Source organism: Cetorhinus maximus, chromosome 21, assembly GCF_964194155.1.
Source record: "Cetorhinus maximus chromosome 21, sCetMax3.hap1.1, whole genome shotgun sequence".
NCBI lineage: Eukaryota > Metazoa > Chordata > Chondrichthyes > Lamniformes > Cetorhinidae > Cetorhinus > Cetorhinus maximus.
The window spans coordinates 43,650,509-43,670,523 of NC_135899.1; the positions used below are offsets into that span (position 1 = coordinate 43,650,509).

The following is a 20,015-nucleotide window of genomic DNA, read 5'->3' on the forward strand; positions in this document are numbered from 1 at the left end:
CACTGAAAGTGGCAACACAGGTGGATAAGGTAGTCAGGAAGGCATATGGCATGCTTGCCTTCATCGGCAGGGGTATTGAGTATAAAAGCTGGGAAGTCATGCTGCAGCTGTATAGAACCTTGGTTAGGCCACACTTGGATTATTGCGTGCAATTCTGGTCACCACATTACCAGAAGGATATGGAGGCGTTGGAGAGGGTGCAGAGGAGGTTTACCAGGATGCTGCCTGGTCTGGAGGTTATTAACTATGAGGAGAGGTTGGAGAAACTCGGATTGTTCTCACTAGAGCGACGGAGATTGAGGGGCGACTTGATAGAAGTTTACAAAATTATGAGTGGCATGGACAGAGTTGATAGTCAGAAGCTTTTTCTCAGGGTAGAAGAGTCAATTACGAGGGGACATAGACTTAAGGTGAGAGGAGAAAACTTTAGAAGAGATGTGCGGGACAAGTTTTTTTACACAGTGGGTAGTGAGTGTCTGGAATTCACTGCCAGAGGAGGTGGTGGAAGCAGGTACGATAGTGGTGTTTAAGAGGCAGCTTGACAAATACATGAATAGGATGGGAATAGAGGGATACGGACCCCGGAAGTGCAAAATGTTTTAGTTTGACAGGCAATATGATCGGCGCAGGCTTGGAGGGCCGAAGGGCCTGTTCCTGTGCTGTACTCTTCTTTGTTCTTTGTTCTTTGTTCTTTGCTCTTTGTACATTTGTCCATCTCCAGCTGAGGTTCCCAAACCCAATGAATCCGATAGGCTCAGCAGGGCAAAATGTTGAACAGTCTGAAGGAGAGCTTCTCCCGATTTGGAAATCACTCCTTTCGGTTGGATAATTGCATATGTCATTCTGCTGTTTAAGAAAAGGGAGAAAGCAAAACCTGGGAATTATAGTCCAGTTAATCTAACATCTGTTGTCAGGAAATGGCTGACAAGTCTGATTGCATTTTTTGACAAGTTGACTAAAGCGATGGACAGGGGAATGTTTCTGGTTGACATTTATATGGGGGCAGTTGATAATGTCCCTGGTAGAAGAAGTTAGCTAAAGCTGATACTCATGGAATTGAAGGCAAATTATTGACTTGGTCAGGAAATTGGTTGAGCGGCTGGTGACAGACAGTAGGGATAATGGGCAGGATATGGCTAGTGCTTTCCCACAAGAATCTGTGTTGGGGCCTCAACTGTTCACTATGTTTGTTAACAACCTGGATGATCAGATAGTCACATATCCAAATTTTCAATAACAAAAAGATAAGCACATTGTTAGCAATGTAGGCGGAAGGGTAAAATTACAAAGAGATATTGATAGATTAAGAAAATGGGCAAAACTGTGGCAAAGAGATTTCAATGTAGACAAATGTGAGGTCACCCACTTTGGACCTAAAAGAACAGGGAACTTTCTAAATGGTGAAAAATTGGAAACTTTTGATGTCCGAAGAGATTGGAGGGTCCACAGGTACACAAATCATAAAAATGTCATGAACAGGTGCAGAAAATAATCAAAAAGCCTAATGGAACACTGACCATCATATCTAGAGGACTGGAATACGTGGAGGTAATAGTCATGCTTCACTATACAAGGCCCTGGTTAAACTACACCTGGAGTTACTGGCAGCAGCTCTGGACACCAAACCTTAGGAAAGATAGACTGATCTTGGGGGAAGTGCAGCATAGATTCATCACAATGATACCTGGACACTAGGAGTTTAATCACAAGGAGAGATTACACAAACTAGGGTTGTATCCCCTGAAATGTAGAAGGTTAAGGGGTGATTTGGTTGAAGTTTTCAAGATATTTAGGGGAACAGAGAGGGTAAATAGAGAGAAACTATTTCAGCTGGTTGGGGAGTCCAGAACTGGGGGCATAGCCTAAAAATTGGAGCTAGATCTTTTAGGAAACTAGACAGAGCAGGGGGGGCCAGAGCAGGAGGGACCAGAGCAGGAGGGACCAGAGCAGGAGGGACCAGAGCAGGGAAAGCCAGATTCAGACCCTTACCTGTGCCGGTCTCAGTCAGACCAATCAGTGTACCTGCTACACCTGGCTCACTGTAAATATGGCCACTCTTTCACAGTTTCAAACAGAACAGGAAAGAGTAATAATAGAACAAAGCTATGGTCTGAGTTTTGATGTTTGAGGCACACGAATACCAAATTTTAATATTCCGTTGAATGACACAACACCAAAGATCATTCAGTCCATGAACTCTGTGTCAACTGTTTGACAGAGCTATCCAGATTAATTCCACACTCTTGCTCTTTCCCAAAGCCCTGCAAATTTCTCCTTTACATGTATTTATCCAATTTCCTTTTGAAAGTTCCTATTGAATCTGCTTCCACTGCCCTTTCAGGCAGCACCTTCCAGATCACAACAACTCGTTATGTGTAAAAAAAAAGAAAATCCCCTCATCTCCCCGTTTCTTCTTTGGATAACTATTTAAAATCTGTTCATTGGTTACTGACCCTTCCATCAATGGGGAAAAATGCTCTCCTTATTTATTCTTCACAAGTTTGAACACCTCAAACTCTCCCCTTAACCTTCTCTGCTCTAAGGAGAACAATCCTAGCTTCTCCAGTTTCTCGAAGTAACTGAAGTCCCTGGTCCCGTTCGAGGAAAATGCTTTTGCACCCTCTCCAAAGGCCTTGATGTTCTTCCTAAAGTGTGATGCTGAAAATTGGACACAATACTCCAACTGAGGCTTAACCAGAGATTGAAGGGATGTTGATAGTAAAAATCATCTTGTGAAATAAGAGGAACAATTTTCACCTCAGCACCTGAATGTGGAGGCCCAAAATTAGAGAATGCACAGCATTATTTGGGAAAATAGCAGGAATTTTCAAGACTGGAAGGGGGTCAAAAGACCTCTGAGGACAATTAGGAGCATCAAAGGAGATTGAGAGCACCAAGGGAGGTGAGAGAGTTGAGGGTTAAAGGTCAGGAAGTTCCTTAAGTGGTAGTACACAGGCAAGCATATCACAAGAGATCAGAAAATGGCAGATGTGCCCATATAACTGCACAAATATCAAATACCTGGGAGTGAGTTACAGGCTGGAATCTAAGCGAGGGTTTTGGGTGATTTATATATAGCATAACAAATACTGGAATGAGTTTCAGACTGGGACCTAATCGAAGGGTTTGGGTGGTTTATATACAGGATAACAGATACCAGGGAGTAAGTTACAGACTGGAATCTAATCGAGGGGTTTGGGTGGTTTATATTTAGAGTAACAGATGCCCGGGAGTGAACTGCAGACTGGAATCTAATCAAGGAGTTCGGGGTGGTTTACATATAGAATAACAGATACCCGGGAGTGAGTTGCAGACTGGAATCTAATCGAGGGGTTCAGGTGGTTTATATTACAGAGTAACAGAGACCCAGGAGTGAGTTACAGACTGGAATCTAATCGAGGGGTTCGGGGTCATTTATATATAGAATAACAGATACCCGGGAGTGAGTTACGGGCTGGAATCTAATCGAGGGGTTTGGGGTGATTTATATACAGAATAACAGATACCCGGGAGTGAGTTACAGACTGGAATCTAATTGAGAGGTTCAGGGTAATTTATATATAGAATAACAGATACCCGGGAGTGAGTTACAGACAGGAATCCAATCGAGGGGTTTGTGGGTTGGTTTCCATGCTCATGTTGTGACCTAATAGATTCTACCTTTCTCCTGCAGGTGACATTCACATTGGCATGGCCGATCGCAGCGGGCAGCTGGAGGTAGAAATAATTCAGGCCAGAGGACTGACCCCTAAGCCTGGTACTAAAGCTTTGCCAGGTAAGTGCTCAGAATAGAGATACACACCAGTGCTTTAAATGTTTTCCCATGTCATTCTAGCATTGTAGATTCATACCAGAGACCAGGGTTTAATGTGTGCTGTATCATTCATTATTAACTAGCAATGCTAAAAGTTAAAGTTCTGAGAATGTTATCCTGTTCCATGACACCAGTGATCCTGTCCCTGCAAAGAAACCACACTTTGCCAGGTGCATCTCAAACTATCAGTAACTAACCAACATGTAACCTGGGTCCACCTTAACATGAGAGAGACAACTTCCAATACTCACACCCTCAGGAGCTAAGCACTGAACTTACCCTAATCACCATTCACTCTCATTGTGTAGAATCTCAATGGATCAAACACCTTCCCCTTCACGCCATTGTACAGAATTCCACTGGGTCAAACTCCTTCCCATTCACTCCCATTGTACAGAATTACAATGGATCAAACACCTTCCCCTTCACGCCATTGTACAGAATTCCACTGGGTCAAACTCCTTCCCATTCACTCCCATTGTACAGAATTACAATGGATCAAACTCTTTCCCCTTCACGCCATTGTACAGAATTCCACTGGGTCAAACTCCTTCCCATTCACTCCCATTGTACAGAATTACAATGGATCAAATCACAGGTGATGATGGTGTTGCTGGTATTGTCGCTGGACTAGTAATCCAAAGACCATAGATGCTCTGGGGATCTGGGTTCAAATCCCGCGCGCCAGATGGTGGAATTTGAATTCTATGAAAATCTGGAATTAAAACTCTAATGATGAAACGATTATTGTAAAAACCCATCTGGCTCACTAAGGAAATCTGTTGATAAAAACAAAAAACTGCGGATTCTGTTGAAGGGTCATGAGGACTCGAAACATCAACTTTGTTCTTCTCCGCCGATGCTGCCAGACCTGCTGAGTTTTTCCAGGTAATTCTGTTTTTGTTAAGGAAATCTGTTGTCCTTACCTGGTCTGGCCTACATGTGATTCCAGACCCACCCACATCAATGTGGTTGACTCTTAAATGGCCTAGCAAGCCACTCAGTTGTAACAAAGTCTCAAAAAAAGGAATGAAACCTGACAGACCACCCGGCATCAACCTAGGCACCGGAAACGACAATGGCAATCGCAGCCCTTGTAACCTTTCTAACATCTGGGGCTAGTGCCAAAGTGGGAGAGCTGTCTCACAGACTAGTCAAGCAACAGCCTGACATAGTCATCCTCACGGAATCATACCTTACAAATAACCAGGCACCCCATCACCACCCTTGGGTATGTCCTATCCCGGTGGTGGCACAGTGGTATACAGCGGGGAGGGAGTTGCCTTGGGAGTCCTCAACATCAACTCCAGACCCCACGAAGTCTCATGGCATCAGGTCAAACATGAGCAAGGAAACCTCCTGCTGATTACCACGTACTTCCCTCCCTCAGCTGATGAATCAGTGCTCCTCCATGTTGAACATCACTTGGAGGAAGCACTGAAGGTGGCAAGGGCACAGAATGTGCTCTGAGTGGGGGACTTCAATATCCATCACCAAGAGAGACTCGGTAGCACCACTACTGACCGAGCCCTACATGACATAGCTGCTAGACTGGGTCTGCAGCAGGTGGTGAGGGAAAAACATACTTGACCTCATCCTCACCAATCTGCCTGCCGCAGCTGCATCTGCCCATGCCACAGTATCGGTAGGAGTGACCACTGCAACCACAACAGTCCTTGTGGAGACAAAGTCCGGCCTCCATCGTGTTGTGTGGCACTAACACCGTGTTAAATGGGATAGATTTCGAACAGTTCTAGCAACTCAAGACTGGGCAGCCATGAGGTGCTGTGGGCCATCAGCAGCAGCAGAATTGTACTCAACCATAATCTCTAATCTCATGGTCCGGCATATCCCCCACTCTACCATTACCATCAAGCCAGGGGATCAACCCTGGTTCAATGAAGAGTGCAGGAGGGCATGCCAGTAGCAGCACCAGGCCTACCAAAAAATGAGGTGTCAACCTGGTGAGGCTATAACACAGGACTACTTGCGTGCCAAACAGCATAAGCAGCAAGTGATAGACAGAACTGAGCCATCCCACAACCAACAGATCAGATCTAAGCTCTGCAGTCCTGCCACATCAAGTCATGAATGGTGGTGGACAATTAAACAACTCACTGGAGGAGGAGGCTCCACAAATATCCCCATCCTCAATGATGGAAGAGCCCAGCACATCAGTGCAAAAAATAAGGCATTCACAACAATCTTCAGCCAGAAATGCCAAGTGGATGATCCATCTCGGCCTCCTCCGGAGGTCCCCAGCATCACAGATGCCAGTCTTCAGCCAATTCGATTCACTCCACATGATATCAAGAAATGGCTGAAGGCACTGGATACTGTAAAGGCTATGGGCCCTGACAATATTCTGGCAATAGTACTGAAGACTTGTGCTCCAGAACTTGCCACGCCCCTAGCCAAGCTGTTCCTGTACAGCTACAACACTGGTATCTACTCAGCTATGTGGAAAATTGCCGAAGTATGTCCTGTGCACAAAAAGCAGGGCAAATCCAACCCGGCCAATTACTGCCCCATCAGCCTACTCTCGATCATCAGTTAAGTAATGGAAGGGGTCATAAACAGTGCTACCAAGTGGCACTTGCTTAGCAATAACCTGCTCAGTTTGGGTTCCGCCAGGGCCACTCAGCTCCTGACCTCATTACAGCCTTGGTTCAAACCATGGACAAAAGAGCTGATTCCGGAGGTGAGGTGAGAGTCACTGCCCTTGACATCAAGGCAGCATTTGACCGAGTGTGGCATCAAGGAACCCTAGCAAAACTGGAGTCAATGGGAATCAGGTGGAAAATTCTCCACTGGTTGGAGTCATACCTAGCACAAAGGAAGATGGTTGTGGTTGTTTGAGGTCAGTCATCTCAGCTCCAGGACATCATTGCAGGAGCTCCTCAGGGTAGTGTCCTAGGCCCAACCATCTTCAGCTGCTTCATCAATGACCTCCCTTCCATCATAAGGTCAGAAGTGGGGATGTTTGATTGCACAATGTTCAGCACCATTCGCGACTCTTCAGACACTGAAGCAGTCCATGTCCAAATGCAGCAAGACCTGGGCAATATCCAGGCTTGGGCTGACAAGTGGCAAGTGACATTCGCGCCACACAAGTGTCAGGCAATGACCATCTCCAACAAGAGAGAATCCAACCATCGCCCTTTGACATTCATTGATATTACCATCACTGAATCCCCCACTATCAACATCCTGGGAGTTACCATTGACCAGAAACTGAACTGGACTAGCCATATAAATACTGTGGCTACAAGAGCAGGTCAGAGGCTAGGCATTGTGTGACGAGTAACTCACCTCCTGACTCCCGAAAGCCTGTCCACCATCTAAAGGTACAAGTCAGGAATGTGATGGGATACTCCCCACTTGCCTGGATGAGTGCAGCTCCCACAACACTGCAGAAGCTGGACAGCATCCAGGACAAAGCAGTCCACCTGATTGGCACCACATCCACAAACATTCACTCCCTCCACCATCAACGCACAGTAGCAGCAGTGTGTACCATCTACAAGATGCACTGCAGGAATTCACCAAGGCTCCTTAGACAGCACCTTCCAAACCTACAACCACTACCACCTAGAAGGACAAGGGCAGCAGATAGATGGGAAAACCACCACCTAGAAGTTCCCCTCCAAGTCACTCACCATCCAGACTTGGAAATATATCGATAAAAACAAAAACTAAAAGCTACTGCGGATGCTGGAAATCCAAAACAAAAACAGAATTTCCTGGAAAAACTCAGCAGGTCTGGCAGCATCGGCGGAGAAGAAATCAGTTAACGTTTCGAGCCTTCATGGCCCTTCGGCAGAACTGAATATATATCCCCGTTCCTTCACTGTCACTGGGTCAAAATCCTGGAACTCCCTTCCTAACAGCACTGTGGGTGTACCCACACCACATGGATTGCAGCGGTTCAAGAAGGCAGCTCACCACCACCTTCTCAAGGGCAACTAGTGATTGGCAATAAATGCTGGCCCAGCCAGCGAAGCCCACATCCCAAGACTGAATTTAAAAAAAAACCCTTCCCACTCACTCCCTAATGTGTAGAATCCCTATGGATCAAACTTCTTCCCATTTACTCCCATTGTACAGAACTCCACTGGGTCAAATCCCTTCCCATCCACTCCCAGAATTCCAGAATTCCAATGGATCAAACACCTTCCCATTCAGAAACAAAAACAGAAAATGCTGGAAAATCCCAGCAGGTCTTGCAGCATCTGTGGAGAGAGAAATAGAGTTAATGTTTCGAGTCCGTGTGACAACAGAATTCCAATGGATAACACCCTTTCCTGTGGGTTCTTCAGGGTCATACAGACTTGAAACGTTATCTCTGTTTCTCTCTCCACAGATGCTGTCAGTTTTTCCAGCATTTTCTGTTTTTGTTTCAGATTTCCAGCATCCGTAGTATTTTGTTTTTGCCCTTCCCATTCACTCCCATTGTACAGAATCCCAATGGATCAAATCCCTTCCCATTCACTCCCATTGTACAGAATCCCAATGGATCAAACCCCTTCCCATTCACTCCCATTGTACAGAATCCCAATGGATCAAACCCCTTCCCGTTCACTCCCATTGTACAGAATCCCAATGGATCAAACCCCCTCCCATTCACTCCCATTGTACAGAATCCCAATGGATCAAACCCCTTCCCAATCATTCCCATTGTACAGAATCCCAATGGATCAAATCCCCTCCCATTCACTCCCATTGTACAGAATCCCAATGGATCAAACCCCTTCCCATTCACTCCCATTGTACAAAATCCCAATGGATCAAACCCCCTCCCATTCACTCCCATTGTACAGAATCCCAATGGATCAAACCCCCTCCCATTCACTCCCATTGTACAGAATCCCAATGGATCAAACTCTTTCCCATTAACTCCCATTGTACAGAATCCCAATGGATCAAACTCTTTCCCATTAACTCCCATTGTACACAATTTCAAGGGATCAAATCCCTTTCATTTTACTTCGATTGTACAGAATCTCACTGGTTCAAACCCCTTCCCATTCACTCCCATTGTGTAGAATCCCAATTGATCAAACCCCCTCCCATTCACTCCCATTATACAGAATCCCAATGGATCAAACCCCCTCCCATTCATTCCCATTATACAGAATTCCAATGGATCAAACCTCCTCCCATTCACTCCCATTGTACAGAATCCCAATGGATCAAACCCCTTCCCATTCACTCCCATTGTACAGAATCCCAATGGATCAAACCCCTTCCCATTCACTCCCATTGTACAGAATCCCAATGGATCAAACCCCCTCCCATTCACTCCCATTGTACAGAATCCCGATGGATCAAACCCCTTCCCATTCACTCCCATTGTACAGAATCCCAATGGATCAAACCCCCTCCCATTCACTCCCATTATACGGAATCCCAATGGTTCAAACCCCTTCCCATTCACTCCCATTGCACAGAATTCCAATGGAAACCTATCAGACCAACATCACATAATTATCTCAGATCTTTCAAAAAGCTATCACCAGAATGATGGCTGAATGGCCTCCTTTACTGTAAGTTTCTATGATTTTATGATCTGACAGCCACTGTACCAGGTAATGAGTGCACTGCTCTAACTGAGGCAGAGACAGTCACAACTTTAACACATTTAATTGCTTTTCTTTGACATGTTTTTGAGTTCAGTGTTTCCTGCATTTTGTTCAATCAATAGGTGAACTTTGTGAAAGAAAGGCTCGCTTTTATGTAGCACCTTTCATGACTTTAGGGTGCCCCAAAGTGCTCCAGAACCAATCAGGTATTTCTGGAATGAGCTCTTACAAAAAGCAATCAGATAATGACCAGCTAATCTATTTTGGCAGTTCCTGAGGAATCAAGTGACAATTACTGTTGTACATAAGGTAGAAATCGAGATCTATGTCTGGGCAATGGCACTGACGGCAGTAATTACATTGACGGCCTGCTCCCACTCTCCAAAATATCACATTCAAAACCTCACAGTTTAAAATAATACAGCTCAAAGCACCATGTTTAAAAATGTCTCGGTCACAAAGACACTTGCACCTAATTGGTTCAAATATCAATTGAACAGTCAGGGAATCAGCCAATGAATAGTTAGCACTTTTGAAAATGTATGAAAAAAAGGAAAAAAAAGTTACTTCTTGCTGGTTTTTACTGTTATGCCCTAAGGTAGGAGCCAGGAATTTACCAGTAACTGCAAATCAATAGAAACATTCCTCAATAGCATCATTTAGCCTCTTTTTTTTTAATTATTCATTCATGGGATGTGGGCATCACTGGCTGGGCCAGCATTTATTGCCCATCCCTGATTGCCCTTGAGAAGGTGGTGTTGAGCTACCTTCTTGAACCGCTGCAGTCCATGTGGTGTAGGTACACCCACAGTGCTGTTAGGGAGGGAGTTCCAGGAATTTGACCCAGTGACAGTGAAGGAACGGCAATATAGTTCCAAGTCAGGTAGGTGTGTGGCTTGGAGGGGAACTTGCAGGTGGTGCTGTTCCCATGTAACTGCTGTCCTTGTCCTTCTAGCTAGAGGTTGTGGGTTTGAAATGTGCTGTCAAAGGAGCCTGAGTGAGTTGCTACAGTGAACCTTGTAGATGTACACACTGCTGCTACTGTGCATCAGTGATGGAAGGAGTGAATATTTAAGATGGTGGATGGGGTGCCAATCAAGCAGGCTTCTTTGTCAATGGATAGTTTCGAGCTTCTTGAGTGTTGTTGGAGCCGCACTCATTCAAGCAAGTGGAGAGTGTTCCATCACACTGCTGATTCTATTCTTCTATAGGTTATTTCAATTTAGAACACTTGTTCCCAATGGGAGAAGTCACCTTTAATGGTCAAGTCAAGTGAACACTTGGAAACCACATCGGAAGCAAATCGTCACATTATTGGTTCACACTACCTGTGAACAGCACCATGGGAGATTCTTTAAATATTCACTATCTGAGAAGGTGTATTAACAAATTTCATCTGCTGCTGAGCTGTGGTCATTTTGAGTTACTTGCCTTTAAATGATTTGGCAGCACTAGAATTGTTCAATCAATCTAACTTTTTCATACTTCCTTTGATAAATAAGTCACTTTACACCCACTTTGCAGTCTCTTTCAGACCCCAGCAAATTTCTCATACAGCAAACTGTGTCTGACATTGCGCCAGCCAACTGGTGTATTATCTGCAACTTCTGATATTCCCCCAATGCAAATAGTCACTTTACCAACTGGAAACCATTCAGAAGTTGTCCAGAGCCTGAAGGTTTCCCAGTGCTGACGGGTCACCTCAGTCCACTAGCTAAGAGCTCCTGGTACAGACACTGCTGGCCTTTGCTCCATACAGTGTGAACAGAGCCTCAGAGTACTTTGCAAAAAGAAGAGAAGCAGGGTTGAAAGCATAGCCAACTCAGCACACTTTTAAAATGACAGAAGGTGGGAACATGTTACATAAAACGTATTAGCTGAAACAACAACAATTTGCTACCAGGTATTGATTGCAGTGAAATGTAGAAACACTAATATTTTATAATTGCTCTCAATATCTGAATCAGAAGTACACTTACAGTGGAGTCAATTTGTCTCCTAGCCTGAGGTTTCAAAGTTCCTGTTATGGATCAGTTCTCCCCAGATTCCCATTCCTTTTTTTGACCAGCCTGAATCCCTGTTCAATGACATTTTTGGTTATCTGGCACCATCCACACCAGGAGCATGCTGGATAACAAACATTTTACTATAGTGTTATGCAATCTCATCACCACCAGAGGGCGGACTGACACCATGATTCCCCTCCTGCTTGGCCCTTTCGACGATTCCAGTCCCATTCCCATTTAGTGTGGGGCAGAGAAGATGCCAGATTCAAGGTGGATCCTTGGGGTTACAGCTGCATCCACAGCCACAGTGAACAGTCAAGTCCCTAAGTGGCTCAAACAGAAACTTCTAAAATGAAAAACAAAAACCAATCAATTTTTTTAGTCTTCGCATTTCCTGTTGTACTTCACCACAAATATAAATTTAGGTTAATAAAAGCAAAATAGATGGGAGCTAAGGAGAAATTTGACAAAGATGTCATGGACACAAGGCAAAAGGAGTGTTAATGATGTTAAAGAAAGAAGGTGTTCGATCGGCCCTGCACAGAGCCAGTCTGTAATTTGCTCTCAGAGAGCACTGACCTTGGTTCTGCCATTAACACATTCTGAGATCTGATTTTTATGCCACTATTAGTAGCTGCTCCGGACTCAAAACATTATCTGTTTCTCTCTCCACAGAGAGGCTGCCAGACCTGCTGAGCTTTTACAGCATTTTCTGTTTTTATTATAAATTTAGCTTTTCAATCGCAACAGACTTTCCAAATTAACCTTCTCTCCATCTTACCCTCACTCCTACCCGGCTACCTCACTCCATCTTACCCTCACTCCTATCCGGCTACCTCACTCCATCTTACCCTCACTCCTATCCGGCTACCTCACTCCGTCTTACCCTCACTCCAATCCGGCTACCTCACTCCATCTTACCCTCACTCCGTCTTACCCTCACTCCGTCTTACCCTCACCCCGTCTTACCCTCACCCCGTCTTACCCTCACTCCTATCCGGCTACCTCACTCCGTCTTACCCTCACTCTGTCTTACCCTCACCCCGTCTTACCCTCACCCCGTCTTACCCTCACTTCGTCTTACCCTCACTCCAATCCGGCTACCTCACTCCGTCTTACCCTCACCCCGTCTTACCCTCACCCCGTCTTACCCTCACTCCGTCTTACCCTCACTCCGTCTTACCCTCACTCCATCTTACCCTCACTCCAATCCGGCTACCTCACTCCGTCTTACCCTCACTCCGTCTTACCCTCACTCCTATCCGTCTACCTCACTCCGTCTTACCCTCACTCCGTCTTACCCTCACTCCGTCTTACCCTCACTCCGTCTTACCCTCACTCCGTCTTACCCTCACTCCGTCTTACCCTCACTCCGTCTTACCCTCACTCCGTCTTACCCTCACCCCGTCTTACCCTCACCCCGTCTTACCCTCACTCCGTCTTACCCTCACTCCAATCCGGCTAGCTCACTCCATCTTACCCTCACCCCGTCTTACCCTCACCCCATCTTACCCTCACTCCATCTTACCCTCACTCCGTCTTACCCTCACTCCGTCTTACCCTCACTCCGTCTTACCCTCACCCCGTCTTACCCTCACTCCGTCTTACCCTCACTCCGTCTTACCCTCACTCCAATCCGGCTAGCTCACTCCATCTTACCCTCACCCCGTCTTACCCTCACCCCGTCTTACCCTCACTCCGTCTTACCCTCACTCCAATCCGGCTACCTCACTCCATCTTACCCTCACTCCGTCTTACCCTCACTCCGTCTTACCCTCACTCCGTCTTACCCTCACTCCAATCCGGCTAGCTCACTCCATCTTACCCTCACCCCGTCTTACCCTCACCCCGTCTTACCCTCACCCCCTCTTACCCTCACTCCGTCTTACCCTCACTCCAATCCGGCTACCTCACTCCGTCTTACCCTCACTCCAATCCGGCTAGCTCACTCTGTCTTACCCTCACCCCGTCTTACCCTCACCCCGTCTTACCCTCACTCCGTCTTACCCTCACCCCGTCTTACCCTCACCCCGTCTTACCCTCACTCCGTCTTACCCTCACTCCGTCTTACCTTCACTCCATCTTACCCTCACTCCGTCTTACCCTCACTCCAATCCGGCTCCCTCACTCCGTCTTACCCTCACTCACTCCGTCTTACCCTCACTCCGTCTTACCCTCACCCCTACCCGGCTACCTCACTCCATCTTACCCTCACCCCTACCCGGCTACCTCACTCCATCTTACCCTCACTCCTACCCGGCTACCTCACTCCATCTTACCCTCACTCCTACCCGGCTACCTCACTCCATCTTACCCTCACTCCTATCCGGCTACCTCACTCCATCTTACCCTCACTCCATCTTACCCTCACTCCATCTTACCCTCACTCCATCTTACCCTCACTCCATCTTACCCTCACTCCATCTTACCCCCACTCCTATCCAGCTACCTCACTCCATCTTACCTCACTCCATCTTACCCCCACTCCATCTTACCCCCACTCCATCTTACCCCCACTCCATCTTACCCCCACTCCATCTTACCCCCACTCCATCTTACCCCCACTCCATCTTACCCCCACTCCATCTTACCCCCACTCCTATCCGGCTACCTCACTCCATCTTACCCTCACTCCTATCCAGGTACCTTACTCCATCTTACCCTCACTCCTATCCAGCTACCTCACTCCATCTTACCCTCACTCCTATCCAGGTACCTTACTCCATCTTACCCCCACTCCTATCCGGCTACCTCACTCCATCTTACCCTCACTCCTATCCAGGTACCTTACTCCATCTTACCCGCACTCCTATCCAGCTACCTCACTCCATCTTACCCTCACTCCTATCCAGGTACCTTACTCCATCTTACCCTCACTCCTATCCAGCTACCTCACTCCATCTTACCCCCACTCCATCTTACCCCCACTCCATCTTACCCCCACTCCATCTTACCCCCACTCCATCTTACCCCCACTCCATCTTACCCCCACTCCATCTTACCCCCACTCCTATCCGGCTACCTCACTCCATCTTACCCTCACTCCTATCCAGGTACCTTACTCCATCTTACCCTCACTCCTATCCAGCTACCTCACTCCATCTTACCCTCACTCCTATCCTGTTACCTCACTCCATCTTACCCTCACTCCTCTTACCGTCACTCCTGTCCCGTTATCTCAATCCATCTTACCCCCACTCCTATCTGGCTACCTCACTCCATCTTACCCCCACTCCTATCTGGCTACCTCACTCCATCTTACCCTCACTCCTATCCGGCTACCTCACTCCATCTTAGCCCCACTCCTATCCAGCTACCTCACTCCATCTTGCCCTCACTCCTCTTACCCTCACTCCTGTCCCGTTACCTCACTCCATCTTACCCTCACTCCTCTTACCCTCACTCCTGTCCCGTTACCTCACTCCATCTTACCCCCACTCCTATCCAGCTGCCTCACTCCATCTTGCCCTCACTCCTGTCCCGTTACCTCACTCCATCTTACTCTCACTCCTATCCAGCTACCTCACTCCCTCTTACCCTCACTCCATCTTACCCTCACTCCTATCCGGCTACCTCACTCCCTCTTACCCTCACTCCTATCCGGCTACCTCACTCCCTCTTACCCTCACTCCTATCCTGTTACCTCACTCCATCTTACCCTCACTCCATCTTACCCTCACTCCTATCCGGCTACCTCACTCCCTCTTACCCTCACTCCTATCCGGCTACCGCACTCCATCTTACCCTCACTCCTATCCTGTTACCTCACTCCATCTTACCCTTACTCCTATCCTGTTACCTCACTCCATTTTACCTCCACTACTATCCTGTTCCCTCACTCCATCTTACCCCCCACTACTATCCTGTTCCCTCACTCCATCTTACCCCCACTACTATCCAGCTACTTCATCCCATCTTACCCTCACTCCTATCCTGTTACCTCACTCCTTCTTACCCTCAATTCTATAATGAAGTGTCTGCCTCGAGTCACTTCAACTCACAACTCTCTGACTCAGGCTAGAGCACCTTCCCATCACTGAGCCATATTTGGCCAGACACCTGGTTTTGTACGGTAGAGTCCAGTTTTTATCTGTCTGGATACTGGCTGATACCAGATAGCTTCACATCCACTATTTTGACCATTAGTCTGGCAGGGTCTGTGCTCCTTCCTTTCCCCTCTGTAGCAGCCTCGATGCAATAGAGATATAAAGGTCAAGTTTGTCTTGAGAATGTTTTTTCACCCCCCACCCACACCCTCCACCCCCACATACACACCCCCCCACCATCAACTGCACAGAATCTGTGTGCAATGATGTCATCCCCACATGTGGTGACATCATCCTCGTGCATGCTGATGTCACCTGTACATGTTTGGTTTTGGTGACCACCAGCCCTGGCCCTCCTTCTGAGCTACAGCCCCTGCCTCGGCTGCTAATCTAACCTATTACTGAGAGAGCGCTGCACTGTCGAATGTACCATCTTTTAGATTAGATATTAAACCGAATTTCTGTTTTATCTTTCATGTGGACGAAATAAATCTCACAGCACTTTTCCACAAAGAGCAGGGAAGTTCTCCCTGGTGTCCCGACCAATATTCATTCCTCAACAAGCTTCACTAAAGCAGATTATCTGGCCATCCCCTCATTCCTTTTTGAGGGAGCTTGCTGTGTGCAAATTGGCTACTGTGCTTCTGAAATTATAACAGTGACCACAGTTCAAAAGTAGTTCATTAGCTGTAAAGTGCTTTAGGATGTCCTGTATTCTGGAAGGTGCTATATAAATGCAAGTTTTTTTCTCCTTTTTTGAAAAGGAGTCGCCACCTTTCAACTGCTCTGTGTTGAATGTCAGTTTTCCAGTGCCTGCTGTTAATAGCTTGAACCTTGTGTATTGCAGCCCCATATATTAAGGTGTACCTCCTGGAGAGCGGTGTGTGTATAGCAAAGAGGAAAACCAAGTTATCAAAGAAGTCTCTGGACCCCGTATACCAACAAGCCTTGCTGTTCGATGAGGGCCCACAAGGAAAGGTTTTACAGGTCAGTGCTGTGATCATTGCTGACAGTCATTCACTGGAGTAGGGTGCAGTCAGGTAATGGCCATCTTACTGGACTAATAATCCAGATAGCATGAGTTCAATCCTCGCCATGGAGTCTGGAGAGTTTGAACTCAGCGTAAATAATTTGGGAATTAAAAAGCTGGTGTTATTAAAAGTGAATAGAATCCATCAGATTATCATAAAACCCATCTGGTTCACTTATGTCCAATAGGAAGGGAAACCAGCAGCTGTCCTTACCTGGTCTGGGCCCAAATGTCACTCCAGTCCCACATCAATGTGGTTGTCTTTTAATTGCCCTCTGAAGTGACCTAGCAAAACATTTAGTCATGTTTATAGTGATTGAAAAGTTTAAGAAGGAGGACCAATCATCACAGGGCAATTAGAAATGGGCACCTATTGCCAGTGACACTAACACCCTGAGAAATGTTCTTTGCAATCTGTTAACAAAGAATCACTAAGCTCCAGTTTTATTAATTGCCCTCAAAAATGGACCTCACATTCCCTATCACCAGGAGTTCATCTTTACTGTCCAAATTGTATTACTTGTTACTAGAAGTAATGGTTGAGGTGAATAGCACAGATGTATTTAAGGAAAAGCTAGGTAAACAGAGAGAGAGGAGTTGGAGGGTAGTGTTGATTGGAGATGACCAAGAGGGCTGGAGCATAAACACTGGCATGGATTGGTTGGAGTAAATGGCCTGTTTCTGTGTTGTAAATTGCAGCAAGACATCCTTACCCCTGTACTGAAATCCTCTTGCAATAAAGGCCAACATACCATTCGTTTTCCTAATTGTTTGCTGCACCTGCTTAGCTTTCAGTGACTCATGAACAAGGACATCCAGGTTCCACATCATATTCCATCTGCCATGTTCTTGCCCACTCACTTAGGCTGTCTAAATTCCCTTGAAGCCTCCTTGCATCCTCCTCACAACTCACATTCCCTCCTAGTTTTATGTCATCAGCAAACTTGGAAATATTGCATTTAATACCTACATCCAAATCATTGATATAGATTGTGAATAGCTGGGGCCCAAGCACTGATCCCTGTGATACCCCACCATTCACTACCTGCCAACCTGAAATAGACCCACTTATTCCTACTCTCTGCTTTCTGTCCATTAATCAGTTCTCAATCCATGCCAGTGTATTACCCCCACCCCACGTGCTCTAATTTTGTTTACTAACTTCTTGTGTGGGACCTTATCGAAAGTCTTCTAAAAATCCGAATACACCACATCCACTGGTTCCCCTTTATCTATTCTGCTAGTGACATCCTCAAAAAACTCCAACAGGTTTGTTAAACATGATTTCCCTTTCATAAATCCATGTTGACTCTGCCCAATCCTATCATTATTTTCTAAGTCTCCTATTATCACATCCTTTAAAATAAATTCTAACATTTTCCCTATTACTAATGTCAGGTTAACAGCTCTATAGTTCCCTATTTTCTCTCTCCCTCCTTTTTTAAACAGTGGGGTCACGTTTGCCACCTTCCAATCTGCGGGAACCATTGCAGAGTCTTTGGAATTTTGGGAGATGATCACCAATGCATCCACAATCTCCATAGCTCCCTCTTTCAACACTCTGAGATGTAGATCAAAAGGCCCCAGGGACTTATCAGCTTTCAGTCCCATTAATTTCTCCAGCACTACTTTTTTACTAATGCTAATTTCTTTCAGTTCCTCATTCTTGCTAGTCCCATGGTTCTTGAGTATTTCAGAGGGGGTTTTTTGTATTCTTTGAAGACAGACAAAAAATATTTATTTAGTTTCTTTTCACTTCCTTATTCCCAATTATAAATTCCCCTGTTTCAGCCCGTAGTGGGCCCACATTTGTTTTTGCCAATCTTCTTTTTACATACCTATAGAAGTGTCTACGGCCCATTTTTATGTTTCTCACTAGTTTACTTTGATATTCTATTTTCTCTTTCTTTATCAGTTTCTTGGTCCTCCTTTGATGAATTCTAAAATGCTCCCAATTCTCAGGCTTACCACTCTTTTTGGCAACTTAAGAAGCCTCTTCCTTTGATTCAATACAAGTTTTAACTTCTCTTATTAGCCATGGTTGGATCATATTTCCTGTTGGGTTTTTGTGCCTCAAAGGAATGTAAATTTGTTGTGAAGCATGTATTCATTCTTTAAATGCTAGCCATTGCCTGTCTACTGTCATTACTCTTAATGTAGCTTCCCAATCTACCTCAGCCAATTCACCCCTCACACCTTCATAGTTTCCTTTGTTTAGATTTAAGATCCTAGTTTCTGATTGAACTACACTTGAAACTGAATGTAAAATTCAACATATTATGGTCACTCTTCCCTGGAGGCTCCTTTACAACAAGATTATTAATTAACCCTTTCTCATTGCATAATACTAGATCTGGAATAGCCCATTGTCTAGTTGGCTCCTCAATGTACAGTTCTAGAAAACCATCATGTATACATTCCAGGAATTTGTCTATCACAGCATTAATGCTAATTAGGTTTACCCAGTCTATATGTAAATTGAAGTCCCCCATGATTACTGCATTATCCTTGTTACATACACCTCTAATTTCCTGATTTATACTGTGCCCTACATCACTATTATTAATTGGTAGCCTATAAACAGCTCGTACCAAAGTTTGCTGCTACTTGCTGTTTCTTAGCTCCACTCAAACTGATTCTACATCTTGATCTTTCGATCTAAGATCCTCTCTTGCTAATGGACTGATCTCATCCTTTATTAACAGCGCTGCCCCACCTCCTTTTCTTTTTTGCCTGTCTTTCCTGGATGTTGAAAACCCTTGAACATTCAATTCCCAGCCTTGGTCATCCTGCAACCACGTCTTTGTAATGGCAGTTAGATCATTTACATGTACATTTTGAAATATGTCACATGCAGTCAAAGTAATTAATGTGGCTTTTAGTTAATCTCTATCAATGCCCTATCTGAGTAGATTCAGTAGCTGGGGCACAGTGTCACTGTGCTCTTCAAACCCAGGTTCAGGGACTGGTCAGTGTTGGTCAACTACATCCAAAGTACATTGTGTGGGTTTCCCCAGTTTTCAGCCAGCCCATGTACATAATAAACATGTTTGGCTGACCGGATGTGCTGGTGCCTCTCACTATGCTAATACCCTATAGGTTATAGATCATCAGTGATGCCAGTTAAGGGTGGAGGGTATTGAAGTTTTCAACCCAAGTTATTCAGGAATGGTGTGTCAACTCTGATTGGCTACAATGGTCAGCAATGTGTGTGAGTAACATGATTAATTCACATCTGTCCAACCATCAGAAGTGAGGTTCCAATTGTCCAGTTGGATATCTAAATCTATTAAGTCATAGCACATTCAAGCTGTTACTGTGTTGCTGAGTCTCTTTGGAAGGACATGCCTTCCTCCCCTATCGTTCTTTGAGTGACCCTCAAGGATCCACTGGTGCTGGGGTCACACTGACTGACCAAAGGTCCGGTACCTGTCCTGGGAGCATTTGATGGGGACAGTGTAGAGGGAGCTTTATTCTGTATCTAACCCCGTGCTGTACCTGTCCTGGGAGTGTTTGATGTGGACAGTGTGGATGGAG

The 20,015-nt window shown here is 45.6% G+C and overlaps 1 protein-coding gene across 1 annotated transcript in view; it reads left to right on the plus strand.

The window, feature by feature from the left end:
* Nucleotides 1-20,015, plus strand: part of LOC144695862 (regulating synaptic membrane exocytosis protein 3-like) — a 166,954-nt gene that overhangs the window by 146,330 nt on the left and 609 nt on the right. The window contains exons 4-5 of the mRNA XM_078566904.1: nucleotides 3,674-3,775; nucleotides 16,296-16,435. Coding sequence (XP_078423030.1) covers nucleotides 3,674-3,775; nucleotides 16,296-16,435 — 242 coding nt within the window. The remainder of the gene's footprint in view (nucleotides 1-3,673; nucleotides 3,776-16,295; nucleotides 16,436-20,015) is intronic.